At 45.1% G+C, this 13,319-nt stretch overlaps 3 protein-coding genes and 1 long non-coding RNA gene across 5 annotated transcripts in view; 2 read left to right on the top strand and 2 right to left on the bottom strand.

The window, feature by feature from the left end:
• The window catches only part of LOC127640017 (uncharacterized), an 84,053-nt gene extending 76,664 nt beyond the window's left edge, over nt 1–7,389 (top strand). Inside the window, exon 6 of the transcript XR_007970042.1 lies at nt 7,362–7,389. The gene's annotated coding sequence lies outside the window, so the exon portion shown is untranslated. The remainder of the gene's footprint in view (nt 1–7,361) is intronic.
• LOC127639461 (SLAM family member 9-like) overlaps nt 1–13,319 on the bottom strand; it is a 235,745-nt gene that overhangs the window by 144,306 nt on the left and 78,120 nt on the right. The window lies entirely within an intron of this gene.
• The window catches only part of LOC127640019 (uncharacterized), an 88,830-nt gene that overhangs the window by 54,579 nt on the left and 20,932 nt on the right, over nt 1–13,319 (bottom strand). The window contains exons 3-4 of one of the 2 annotated variants that reach the window (XR_007970047.1): nt 5,978–6,062; nt 277–394 (exon numbers count right to left, since the gene is read on the bottom strand). This is a non-coding gene — a long non-coding RNA (uncharacterized LOC127640019). The remainder of the gene's footprint in view (nt 1–276; nt 395–5,977; nt 6,063–13,319) is intronic. The other variant, XR_007970046.1, reaches the window with a different exon arrangement.
• Nucleotides 3,444–13,319, top strand: part of LOC127640016 (uncharacterized) — a 59,211-nt gene continuing 49,335 nt past the window's right edge. The window contains exon 1 of the mRNA XM_052122392.1: nt 3,444–3,527. Within this exon, the coding sequence (XP_051978352.1) occupies nt 3,479–3,527 (49 nt within the window). The 5' untranslated portion in view covers nt 3,444–3,478. The remainder of the gene's footprint in view (nt 3,528–13,319) is intronic.

The following is a 13,319-nucleotide window of genomic DNA, read 5'->3' as shown; positions in this document are numbered from 1 at the left end:
TGCTTAAGAAAATGTACATTTTAATTTATCTTCTGCATTTTAAAACATTAATGGTAATATTTAGGCATATTTAGGCAAAACAAATAAAATAAAAAGGCTTCAGGTAACAAACGAAATTGCTTAATGTGCTAACATCTAAATAAACTGGTTTTATTCAAATAAAAAATAGGATTGAATCAACCTGACTGCATTTAGTTACACCAAAAAAGTCATTTTAAGGATCAGATCAGATAGAAGCTCTTAAATGAAATAACTTCAGTGTATAAGAGACAACACTTGCCCTCTTGATGTGTTTTTCTACATTTCCTGCAGATGCAGAACATCAAAACTGCCGCCACAATCAACAGAGTTCCAGCAGCAGCAGAAATCAGCTCTATCAGAGATTCAGAGAGTTCTGGAATGAAACAGAAACAGACATCAGTGTAACTGGATTTACCAGCCTGATTGTACAACCCATTCTCATTACCTAAGTATCCAATTTTGACGCTTGTGCAGAAGCCGCCCCGTATCTGCATGATGACGATAAATGTGCCCCTGGCATCCTCTCCTTGACACGATGAGAATCCCCATTGTTTTCAACAAGAACATTTTACGTGCTATGTTATGAATATATTAGTGTGATATTACATTATACAATCATATATAATATTTTATATCCCCAAACTCAACCCCATTTCTAAACCTAAACAATTATCAACAATATAAATCATGAAACATACTCTTAAAAATTCACAATTGGATATACATTACACTATTTATAGATATATTTATGCACCCAAACACACATTCATGCCTATTCCTAGTTCTCAACAATAGAAAATAAGTAACAAGCAGATAAATTACAGTCACAATCACTTATTATAAAAATTTACTATACTAATATTTCAAACCATACAATGGCATTGTGTGAGTAGCAGAGTGAAACTGAAGGGTTTAATTCCCCTCCATGAAAGCATCCTGATCCAGTGTCATCCTGATTCTACCGGCACATCTCATGAAAAAATTTCACGACTGTCAAATCTGAAAAGAATTCAACGTTTTCTTACATGTAATTACTGAGCTCAACAAAGAAGTGAAAGATAGAAACTCAATTAACTCAGACATGACATAAATGCAGCATTATTACTCTTCTGTCACAACAACTTCTTTAAAGATCCACTTCTGATGAAATTCTTTGAAATAAAGCTACAGGTCAGACCGGTCGAACCAGCCGTCAATCATCATCTAAGCAGATCAATAAAAGCTTTAAAGCATCTAAAGAACAAAGCGTATGTGTACACACAATAACCGCCAGAAGGTCAAAATATTAATACATTTTACACAAAGAGGAGAATTATATCAAACACGCACATCATGTTGTTCATGTCTCTTAGGTCAAATACAAACTTTATAATGTGGATTTAGTTTTGAACTCTCATGTTGCTCCAACTTGAACTCTTATTAGAGTTTAATCAAGTCTCGGTCATTTGTAATACTGGAACTCTCCGTATGTTCAACATCAATTCTGGAAGTCTGTGACAATCTTTCTAAAACTGCTTTTTGAAGTCGACATATAAATCTACATGTCTTAAGATTTGAGAGTCCTCAAACCTCTTTGAGTTGTTCATGGTTTGACAAAGTTTTACAACCATCCCTGACGTCCCGTTCCTACTTTTCTGTTCCCTGTTTTTGTTCATGTGGAAAAGAAAAACCCTTTGTGATTTTTATATAATAACTGCAAGATCTTTCTCACACTAATTAAACCCGTGATTTATATGGGACAAAAGTTATCTGATCTCTGACAGGAATGCCAACAGGAACAAGGATTTCTGAAACGAAAGATTTTTGGAAGCCTCAGAAAACACCAAGATACCACAAACTTTCAACTTGGTTCAGTTTAATATTAGCACTATAGCATGTTAGTGTTGGGTCAGGATTATTGGCCTGTATTTCAGCATTATTCTGCAGTTCAAGGAGTCTTTCTGTCTGCACTGTTTTATGTAAACATGTGCTGGTCTTTGTGGTCTCACTGTTTGTTCAGCGTCTTGCGCAAGAGCCCACATCTGTAAGATGCTGTGTTAATTGATCTTTGAAACACTTCGAGACGTCTCAGTTTGGTTTCAGGTGTTGTGCTCATCTGCAAACAGTGTAAAAATCTGTCCAAGAATCATGTGCAATATTCTTTCCAAACATGACTTGTTTAATGAAGTCTGTTTAAAATGTTCAACACTCACATGAGATGACCACTTGAGTAATGTCAGGATCCTAATAAAAGCTGTTTTTAGCTGTTTTGCCTCATGAGCGGCAGCATGTTGAGATACTGATGACTACATGAATATTACCCACATTACCTCTGTAACCCTCCTGTTATTGGACACTTTTGCTGGCAGAATAGATAAATTATTCATGACTCTAGTAAACGGGGTATTTCTATAATGGCACCTGTGACTGAACTCTTTAGCGTGTTGCTGCATTGACATTGTTATGAGTTACTATAAAGCATATAGGCTACGGTAATATTGGCCAGCTGAATCATAAACAACATTTGAGTACACCATTAAACGTTACATAAAGGAACTATTTTAACTTGGCACACAACGCTAATAACTGAAAACACTAAACGAAAAGCAGTGAAATGTGATGCAGCAGTCAAAGAAGAAGAAATAATATATATATATATATATACTCTGTGTGCTCAATTATTAGGCAAATTGTGTTCCTCAGGATTCATTTGATTGATGAACAAACCCAATGATCTGTCAGTCCAAAATATTACTGAACCTCAAACCTGAAAAAGTGAGTTTTGTCTCTCAGGGGAATATAAAAGTGTGCACAATTATTAGATAACTAAATTACAAAAATAATTTCTCCACACTCAATTGTTTATTCTGAATTTGTAGAGTAGGTGCAACAAATAAGTGAAACATTTTTGACCTTTCAATATAGCCACAATTCTTCTCAATAACGGCCATGAGCCATTATCCATGAGTCGGTCAGTTTCTTGACCTGTTCACGATCAACCACAGCCTCCCAAACGCTGTTCAGAGAGGATATTGTCTTCATTCACATTTGAGAAGGGCCCACAAGTTCTCAATAGGATTTATATCAGGTGATGAAGGGGGTCAAGTCATTATTTGGGCCAAGCAGTGGAGTACTTGGATGAATGTGATGGAGCATTGTCCCGTATAAAGATCATGGCCTTCTTGAATGTTGAGGAATAAATATATATATATATTATTTCACTCATGTAAAGTCAGTAAAATATGCATGTTATTATTTCTATTTGTGTTATTATTAAGTATATTATTTCTTTCTCCAGTGTTTTTCTATAGAGCTCAACAATGTCTGGGGCTGATGAGTACAAATACACTTTCATTTCTGCTGAAACCTGTTGAAGAGGGAGGGATTTTACTATAGCTGATAAAAGGAACTCACGCACACCAGATCATCTCTTCTACATCACACCAGAGTTTAAGTCTGTTTCTTCTTTAAGAACATCATGAAGTACTGCTGGAGTTTACTCGCTCTACAACTCTTCATTGTCAATGGTGAGTTATTATCATTATTTAACCATTTATTTTATATATTATTATTTTCATACAGTTTCATACTTTATTTTTCATTATGTTTATCATTTTTATACTTTATAAAAAAAAAAAAAAAAAGAGCAGCAAACTTTAATTTTCTGTGAATAATATATTTGAGGAATAAGTTTGTTAATTGTATAGTTTTGTTCACACGGCACTAGATTTCTGAACTTCCTCTTACAATGTAGTTTTGAGTTCTGAATATTTAAAGAAAAGTCTCTCTTTTACTGCTAATTTTATTAAAAGCTGTTTTAACTTCAATTAAACACTCTAAACAGAGTCAACCTCTTTATTTTCTGCTGAGTCAACGCCATATTATAACACAATTACAGACGCACATAATCACCAGCGTGACAGTCAACATGAAACATGAAACAGTCTTTAATCATCAAACCGGTTATGCCAGTTTCAATCCATTGATACCAGTGTGAAGAGATTTCCTGTATTGTTGTTATTAGATTTGTACATACGGATGTGTTTTATGTCAACGCATGTTTGTATTATTGTACGAATTCTACATTATTTTAAATATCCTTATGACTGTTTCATTAAAAATATAATTTACAATGAATAATCGCCACTATTAAAATAAATGTTATCCTTTAGGTTAAAACTGCGGCTGCCAAACCAAAACCGTCAAATTAAAGTAAAATATCTTTATTCAAATAAAGTGAAAAAACATTTACTGACATTTGTATTAATTTATTTTACAGGTATTTCCTGAATTATTATGATCCTTCAATTAAGAGTTAACACACGCTAAAGATTATAAAATACCAGTTTTATTTCCGAAGACAAAAAATACTGTATAAAACAGATTCAAATCATCTCAGACTTGACTGGCAGTGTTTGAGTTTGGATTGTACTTTTACAGGTTTTAATCTAAATACAATATTTAATGATTCAGTTTTTATCGAATTACAGAACAAACCTTAAATGAAATACAACAGTTAATATTTAGTTGCACTGATTAACAGTAAACGCACTAAGATTCACTGAAAAGTCCTTAAATGTACCAATTTACCATTCCTTTAAACAAGTGCAAACAAACTTTATTTACATTGTTTACCAATATTTGCCATTATGAGACAATCTGGCAATGTGAATACAGAGTCCTGTCAGCTTTGAGAGTATTAGTTATTAAATGTTTACCAATTTAACCTGCACCTAATGCATGTCTTACACCTAACCCAAAAGACGACGTGGATTCACAACAATGGACACTTTTCACATATGAATCATAGTGAGAGAAACACAAAAACTGACAACTGATGCACAAAATCAGGCCAACCATCTAATAAATGTATGAACTGCAGCTGTGTTTACCTGTTATAACATGTCTGAGGGTCACGAGGGAACTTAATGTTCTCCTGAAAATAAAATAAAGGATTGATGATGATGATGATGATGATGATGATTAATAGCTTATCTTATATAGTTCTGCAGTTGATAATTACTAGTGATGGACTTTCTCTCTGTTGAGTCTGTTCTCACCATAAATCTTGTGTGTGCGATCTTTTCCAGAAACATTTTTAGTTATACTGGTTGAAAATCTCTTCCTGATCACAATCAATAATTTAAGTGGCATAAATAAAGAAAATATATATATATGGATGATAGGATAGAGACACCTCTGAAGTGAGGGCGGGCTCTATGCTTTCAAAACTAACTTGCTAACTGCTAGCCTCTCTGGATTACACAGCCAAGCTTTAAATAATTTTTGTTGACAAAAATATAATTGGGAATAATTTTTGTGAATATACTTTTATAATTGATGATACTGTATTATTTGTACCTGTAGTAAGTTCATCTATCCTCTGGGAAGTTACTACCTCCTTTAGAAAAGTGTTAGAAAGTGTTCTTGTTTTACGTACAATGAACATGAATGGTGACTGAGACTGTCAGTCTCTAACATCTCTTGTGTTCCATTGAAACTGATGTCTGATCTCAGTCACCACTCACTTTCATTGAATGGAAAACAAGAGCACTGTTCCCATCTTTCATCCTTGAGGATTAGAAAGACACTGGGTGCAGAAATAATGAACGAATCATTTTTGGGTGAACTGTCCCATTAAAGGGCACTATGTGGGTTTATTGTTGTTGTTTGTGAAACACAAAATTGCTAAAATGATTAACAGAAGAGAGGGTAAACCTATTGTAAGGATTTGCCCCTTTATAGAATTATTTACAGACGATGATTCAGAGAATATTTACATGAATGAAACTGAGGAACAGAAATAAAGATATGATGGAGATTCCTGCAGCTTTATACATATAACTGTTCTTCTGTTCCTCAAAGCCTCGTTTACATTCCCATCAAATATGAATTATGATACTACTGTGAATAATGTCTAACGTGTCTCTTAATTAAGAAAAAGTAACATGTGAGTGCTGATCATGTGTTTAAATACCTGGAAACTTTCTGTGTGTTCATCAGGTGTGTTTGGAGATGACACGGATGAAATCAAGTCAGCGATCGAGGGAGATTCAGTCAATCTACACACAAATGTTGAAAAACAGAAAAGTGATCTGATTGGGTGGTATTTTGGACCTGAAGGCACTCGTATTGCTCAAATCAATGGAAAGGCCGACAGCATGCGTGTATATGATGATGTTCTTGATGGGAGATTTAAAGGCAGACTGGAGTTGAACATCACGACTGGATCTCTCACCATCAGAGACATCACAACTGAACACTCGGGACTTTATAAACTCAGGATCATCAGTGAAAAGGCCTCAAACAAATTATTCAGTGTAACTGTGAAGGGTGAGTATTTTAATGTTTCCTGTGTGTTAGAAATCAAATGAAACTCACTCATGTGTTTATTACTGACTGCTTGAAACATTCAGAGTTTCTTCCTGTAATTCACTTTGAATGATGTCTTTGCTGCTTTGGGATGAACACAAGTGCATTTTCAGTCTGTTTGTGGGACTCATTTGTAAATTGTGAAGTTCTCGAGTCATTAGTTTGAGAAGGAAAGAGCATGTTTAACTATCTGTAGCATAAAACTGAAGATCTGTTTGTGTAATACATATAAAATCAGTTTAATATGAGACAATAAACTATATATAAACTGCCTTTAGAAAATGAGACTGTAAGAGGAAATTCTGTTTCTGTTTTAAACCAGTGAATGTTTCTATTGAGATTGTTGATGACTCTGTGTTTCTGTCTTCAGAGAAGGAATCAGAGACTGAGGAGATTAAGACTGATGAGACTGAGGAGACTGATGAGAATAAGAAGACTGATGAGACTGATGAGATTGATGAGAATACTCCCGGTCGATCACGTTCAGGTGCGTCAGTGTTTATTAAATGAGATGATCTGGATGTCATAAATCAAATGATTTGAATATGTTTAATAGATCTTACACACTATAACACATGATTGACAGAATGTGTTGTTATATTCAATCGTTTCTCTTTGATGTATTTAAGACATTGAAGAAACACATTCTGTATAATCTTCTATATTATCATCATGAGTGTTTATTTATGAGCCTCTATCTAGTGTTAGTGTTTATTTATGAATACAGATAGATAGCCCCGCCCCCAGCTCACGCCATTGGTGGAGTCAGTGTTGTTGTCAGGTGTCACTCAGAACAGGAGGAATGTTTTATAGACACAGAGACACAGTGTTCACAGTAAAACATTAACCAATGAATGATGGTCTTAGATGTTTATTAAACACACTGCAGCTTTAAATACTGATTCATTGATTGATTGATTGATTGATTATCAGTGATAAAAGTGTTTCACTTTATAGAAGTTAATGTTTGTTGCTCTTTATCTTTATAGTTTCTATCATCATCATCATTACGGCGTGTACGGCTGCAGTATTAATTATTATAATCGCAGCTGTGATCTGCTTCAGGAAACACAGATTGGATCTAAAAGGCAAGTGTTGTCTTTATCTTAAACTGCAAACTAAATCACAGATTCATTGATGTTGTGGTTAATAATAATGATTAAGAAAGAAGACATTATTACAAATCATCTCTTTTTCTCCAGGTTTAATAAAAGTGCCGAATTCTGAAACTGACGTTCTGACTGAAGAAAGACGACTTGAGGACAAAAATCAGCAACAAGTTTGAAGATGCAGAAAATGAAAGAAACGTCTAGGTTACGTATGTAACCTCAGTTCCCCGATGGAGGGAACAAGACGTTGTGTCAGAGAACGACACTAGGGGTCTCTCTTGAGCGCCGATATTCACCTCTGTACTATGAAAAAAGGCCAATGAGAGTTGGCAGCCAGTATTTGCATGTCCCGCCCCCGGACATACGGGTATTTAAGCGGCGCAAATACGGGAGTTCATTCAGGATTTTTCTGAGGAGCCGGAAATGGTCCGGCCACAACAGGGGCTCGGCTCAGCGACGTGGCAAGGGGGACACGTCGTCTCGTTCCCTCCATCGGGGAACTGAGGTTACATACGTAACCTAGACGTTCCCCTTCTGTCGCTCTCTTACGTTGTGTCAGAGAATGACACTAGGGGTCCACTTAAAAGCGCCATGCGCTGAGCCGTGTACGTGATCCGCTGATACAGGAGCGAGCAGGTATTCCTACGTGCAGAACGACCAACTGTATCAGGCCGCACGTACCCTTCCCCAATGCCCCATTTAAGCCATCAGGATTCCTTATCGTTACCCCGGAGGGGGAACAAGGTGACGGCCGCCAACATGGGAACGGGCCAGCCTGGCTGGGCCTCTTTTCTCTCTATGTTTCTCGCATAGAGCAACTACGGCCGGGGCCCTTACACGCATTGAGGGAAGGGGGTCTTAGCCCTTGGTAGGGCGGGGAAGACCTTGTGGAGGCCACACCTACCCGGAGGGGAGGCAAATTTGAGTGGCACATACATCGCATGGCCTATACCTAGGCCTTATGCGGAACAGTAGTGCGGTGGTAGCACCAGCCTCAGAGAGGGGGAGCATACAGCACGGCACCTGAGGTAGCTGTGACTGCCTAAGGGAAACACGGCCAACTCACGTGAGGGGACAGAACCGTGGTTTTACACACAGGGGAGTCCGAGCAGGAGGCCTTACCTGTGGGGCCCCTATACCAGTACAGGGTAGCTAGCGGTACCACGCAGTGGTTTGGGTCGGCGAGTCCCTCCACGAGAACTGCGACCGCAAGGGCTAGGGAGGAGCCAACCAGTGTCCCAAGCCTGGGATCTCCTGGGAAGAAGGCGACTGTTTCCCTGGTTAGGGGAAGGGCTGGGTGCAAGCGATCCACCCGGTCAGATCGTCGGCGTGCCACCGAAGTTCTCACGGGCTCGGTACCTGAGAGAACACGGGATCGAAACTGACTCAACTCGGAGATTGTAGAATCTCGCAAAAGTGTTAGGTGTTGCCCAGCCCGCAGCTCTACAGATGTCTGCTAGGGCAGTGCCCCTAGCCAGTGCCCATGAGGACGCTAACACTCCTGGTGGAGTGGGCTCGGACCCGCAAAGGGGGCACGGCCTGGGTGTGATAAGCCAGGGAAATGGCATCGACAACCCAGTGGGCGAGTCTCTGCTTGGAGACAGCGTTCCCTTTCTGCTGTCCCCAAAGCAGACGAAGAGCTGCTCAGAGCGTCTGGTGCTCTGTGTGCGGTCCAGGTAAATACGTAAGGCACGTACCGGACACAGCAGTGAGAGGGCTGGGTCTGCCTCCTCCCGGGCAGCGCTTGCAGGTTCACCACCTGATCCCTGAAGGGTGTGGTAGGAACCTTGGGCACGTAGTCCGGTCGCGGTCTTAGGATCACGAAAGTGTCTGCCGGACCGAACTCCAGGCAGGCGTCGCTAACAGAGAACGCATGCAGGTCCCCGACCCTCTTGATGGAGGCGAAGCGATCAGCAGGGCAGTCTTGAGAGAGAGGGCCCTGAGTCCAACTGAGTCAAGCTGCTCGAAGGGGGTCTCCGGAGTCCCATCAGGACAACCGAGAGATCCCAGGAGGGAAATAGGTTAGGCCGGAGGGAATCATCCTCCGGGCACCTTTTAGGAACCTGACGATTAAGTCGTGCTTGCCAAGAGACTTGCCGTCTACCGTGTCATGGTGGGCCGCGATAGCAGCAACATACACCTTGAGGGTGGAGGGGACAGCCTCCTCTCCAGCCTCTCCTGAAGAAACACGAGCACTGACCTAACTGCGACTTCTGCGGGTCTTCGGCTCGGGAAGAACACCAGTTCATGAACAGACGCCACTTCAGGGCGTAAAGATGCCTGGTCGAAGGGGCTCTGGCTTGGTTAATAGTGTCTATGACGGCTAAAGGTAGGTCGGCTAGACCCTCCGCGTCCGTCCAGGGACCAGACGTGGAGTTTCCAGAGGTCTGGGCGCGGGTGCCAGAGCGTGCCCCGTCCCTGAGAAAGAAGGTCCTTCCTCAGGGAATTCAGCCAGGGAGGGGCTGTCATAAGGAGCGTGAGATCCGAAAACCACGCCGGTTGGGCCAGTAGGGGGCCACCAGAGTGACTTGCTCCTTGTCCTCCCTGACCTTGCATAGCACCTGTGCAAGAAGGCTCACTGGGGAAAAGCGTGCTTGCGCAGCCCCACGGGCCAGCTGTGTGCCAGAGCATCTGTCCCCAGGGAGCCTCTGTGAGGGCATACCAGAGCGGACAGTGGGAGGTTTCCTGGGAGGCAAACAGGTCTACCTGGGCCTTGCCGAACCTGTCCCAAATCAGCTGGACCGATTGGGGGTGGAGCCTCCACTCTCCGCCAGGCAAGGTTTGTCTTGACAGCCGTCCGCTATCACATTGAGGTTGCCGGGATGTGAGTGGCGCGCAGCGACTCCAGTCGCTGCTGACTCCAAAGGAGGAGACGACGGGCGAGCTGTGACATGTGGGGAGCGTACTCCGCCTTGGCGGTTTATGTAAGCCACCACCGTGGTGCTGTCTGTCCTGACCAGGACATGTTTGCCACGAATCATCGGAAGAAATTTCTTCAGGGCAAGACGAACGGCCAGCAGCTCTAGGCAGTTGATGTGCCAGCGCAGCGGCCTTGGTTCCACCGGCCTGCGGCTCTGCGCCCGTTACACGGCGCCTCAACCCAATTTGGAGGCGTCGGTTGTAACCAGAACGCGACGGGACACCTGCTGCAAGGGTACCCCTGCCCGAAGAAAGCAGAGGTCTGTCCAGGGTTTGAAGGTTTGGAGGCAGGCAGTGGTAATTTCCACGCCGTGCGCGTCGTGGCGCCATGCTCGTCTCGGGACTCGAGTCTGGAGCCAATGCTGAAGTGGTCTCATATGCATCAACCCTAGTGGCGCGACCGCCGTGAGAATGCCATATGCCCCAGGAGCTGTTGTAAACGTTTCAACGGGACCACGGTGCCTGGCTTGAAGGAAGCGAGGCATTCCAGCACTGACTGAGCACGCTCGTTGGAGAGACGTGCTGTCATTGAGACTGAGTCTAACTCCAAACCGAGAAAAGAGATGCTCTGGACTGGGGTGAGCTTGCTCTTCTCCCAGTTGACCTGAAGCCCCAAGCGCGGAGGTGCTCGAGCACCTGGTCTCTGTGTGCGCATAGTAATTCCTGCGAGGGGCCAGAATGAGCCAATCGTCGAGGTAATTGAGTATGCGTACGCCCGCTCTCGTAGCGGGGCAAGAGCGCCTCTGTGACCTTCGTGGAAGACGCGAGGGACAGAGACAGGCCGAAGGGGAGGACCTTGTACTGATACGCCTGGCCGTCGAATCGCGAACCGTAGAAAGGGTCGGTGTCGAGGGCGAATTGAGACGTGAAAGTACGTGTCCTTCAGGTCTACCGCTCGAACCAATCTAGAAGCCGAACGCCAGATAGAATTTGTTTCTGGGTGAGCATTTTGAACGGGAGTTTGGACAGGGTCCGATTGAAAACTTCGCAGGTCCAAGATCGGTCGTATGCCACCGCCTTTCTTGGGTACAACGGTAAGGGCTGTAGAAACCCTTCTTCGTTTCGGTTGGAGGACAGGCTCTATCGCGTCCTTGATTAGAAGGGAGGCGATTTCCTCGCGCAGGGAGAGGGCATGTTCGCCGTGCACTCGCGGAGGAACGAACGCCCAGGAAGAGGGCGGAGACCTGGCAAACTGAATTAGCGTAACCGAGTCGAATGGTCCGGTGCAGCCAGCGTGACGAGCTGGGCAGAGAAAGCCATGCCTCTGCGCTCTGTGCTAGGGGCACCAAGGGGACAAGTATTTTGGACGTACCGGCGAGGGCCATGAGCGGTGCTGGAACAGGTAACGCAGCGTCGGGAGGCTCTGTGGCGTCCCGAGGCTCTGGTGCTGAGAATAAGCTCAAAGCACTTACCTTGTTCCGTGCACCCGGCAGGGGGCGGGTTCGTGACAGAGGAGGAGGTCTGATGTCTGAGTCCTCTGGACTCGTCTGAACCGGCCGGCCGGGGAACAGTCGTGGGGCTGAGGGCGGGAGCACCGCATCCTGGGCGCCGGGACTGTTGAGGCCTGAAACAAAAGTGCCGTGAGAACGGCATTTGCGGGCCATGTGACCCAGAGGTAAAGGAAATAGCTCTTTTATTGAGAATTTGGGTACCGCAGCCCCCGTCAGGGGGTGCGGCAAATGAAAAAACACAGGATTCTCCTCCCGGCCCTCCACCGGGGGACGGAGCGGTCTCACCACCTCCGGAGCTAACTTCTCGTCCTCTGGGTCCGCTGTCTCAGGGACGTTTGGGAGCCTTCCGGGTCCTCGACGGGGTCCGTGAGGCAGGGGGCGTACGCTTCCTGCGGTTTGCTTCGACGCTGGGGCTGAGAGCTGGGCCCAGGTTGGGGCGGAGCAGAAGGTCTTCTGGCCGCAGGAGGACGCCCTCGGCGAGCAGATGGGGCCTGGGCCGTGGCGGCAGGCTTGCTGCGCGGCATGATGTGAGAAATGGCCTCCGTCTGCTTCTTCACCAGGGAGAACTGCTGGGCAAAGTCCTCCACGGTGTCGCCGAAGAGGCCGAACTGGGAGACAGGGGCGTTGAGGAAGCGAGTCTTGTCGGCTTCACGCATCTCAACCAAGTCCAGCCATTGCTGACGTTCCTGGACCACCAGAGTGGCCATCGCCTGCCCGAGTGCCTGCGCTGTGACCTTCGTCAGCTCTCAGGGCGAGGTCGGTCGCTGAGCGCAGTTCCTGCAGCGTGTCGGGATCAGGGCCACCCCGTGCATGTTGCGGAGTGCCTTGGCTTGGTGGACCTGCAGGAGAGCCATGGCATGCAGGGCGAAGCGGCGCGTCCGGTAGCGCTGTAGGCCTTCGCGGTGAGCGAGGATGTTGCTCTACAGGACCGGGAAGGGAGTACAGGGCGGCCCGCCAGGTGGTAGTGCTTCCGGGGCATAGATGGATCGCAACAGCTCTATCCACCTGGGGATCTCAGTGTACCCGTGGCGCTCGCCCGTCGAGGGTGGCGAGGGCAGATGAGCAGGTGGCACGACGAGTGGAGAGGGGTGCTCTCCACGAAGACGTCAGCTCATCATGCACCTCCGGAAGAAAGGTACTGGGGGCGAGGCTGTGAGCGCGCTCCACTCAAAACCAATCGTCTAGCCGTGATGGCTGCGGGAGGATGGAGGGTTCCAATCCAGGCCCACGCTATTGGCTGCCCGGAAAGCATATCGGACATCTGCGCGTCGGCCTCCTGCTGGGCGTGCAAGCCCGGCGGCAGCCCAGAGGAGCCCTCAGCGTCAGAGCCCACGCCCTCCGATGTCGCGGCGAACTCATCTGCTTCCATCGCCTGAGGGTAGGCAGACTGGCTGTGAGGCGAGTCGCCGCCACCTCGAGCGAGGACGGGAGTCAACGAGCGTGCCGGGCGCTGGTGGTCCGAGGGGCG

This window comes from Xyrauchen texanus, chromosome 48 (assembly GCF_025860055.1).
Source record: "Xyrauchen texanus isolate HMW12.3.18 chromosome 48, RBS_HiC_50CHRs, whole genome shotgun sequence".
In the NCBI taxonomy this organism is placed as follows: domain Eukaryota; kingdom Metazoa; phylum Chordata; class Actinopteri; order Cypriniformes; family Catostomidae; genus Xyrauchen; species Xyrauchen texanus.
The sequence above is the reverse complement of the archived record's forward strand: the minus strand, read 5'-3'. Positions and strand labels throughout refer to the sequence as shown.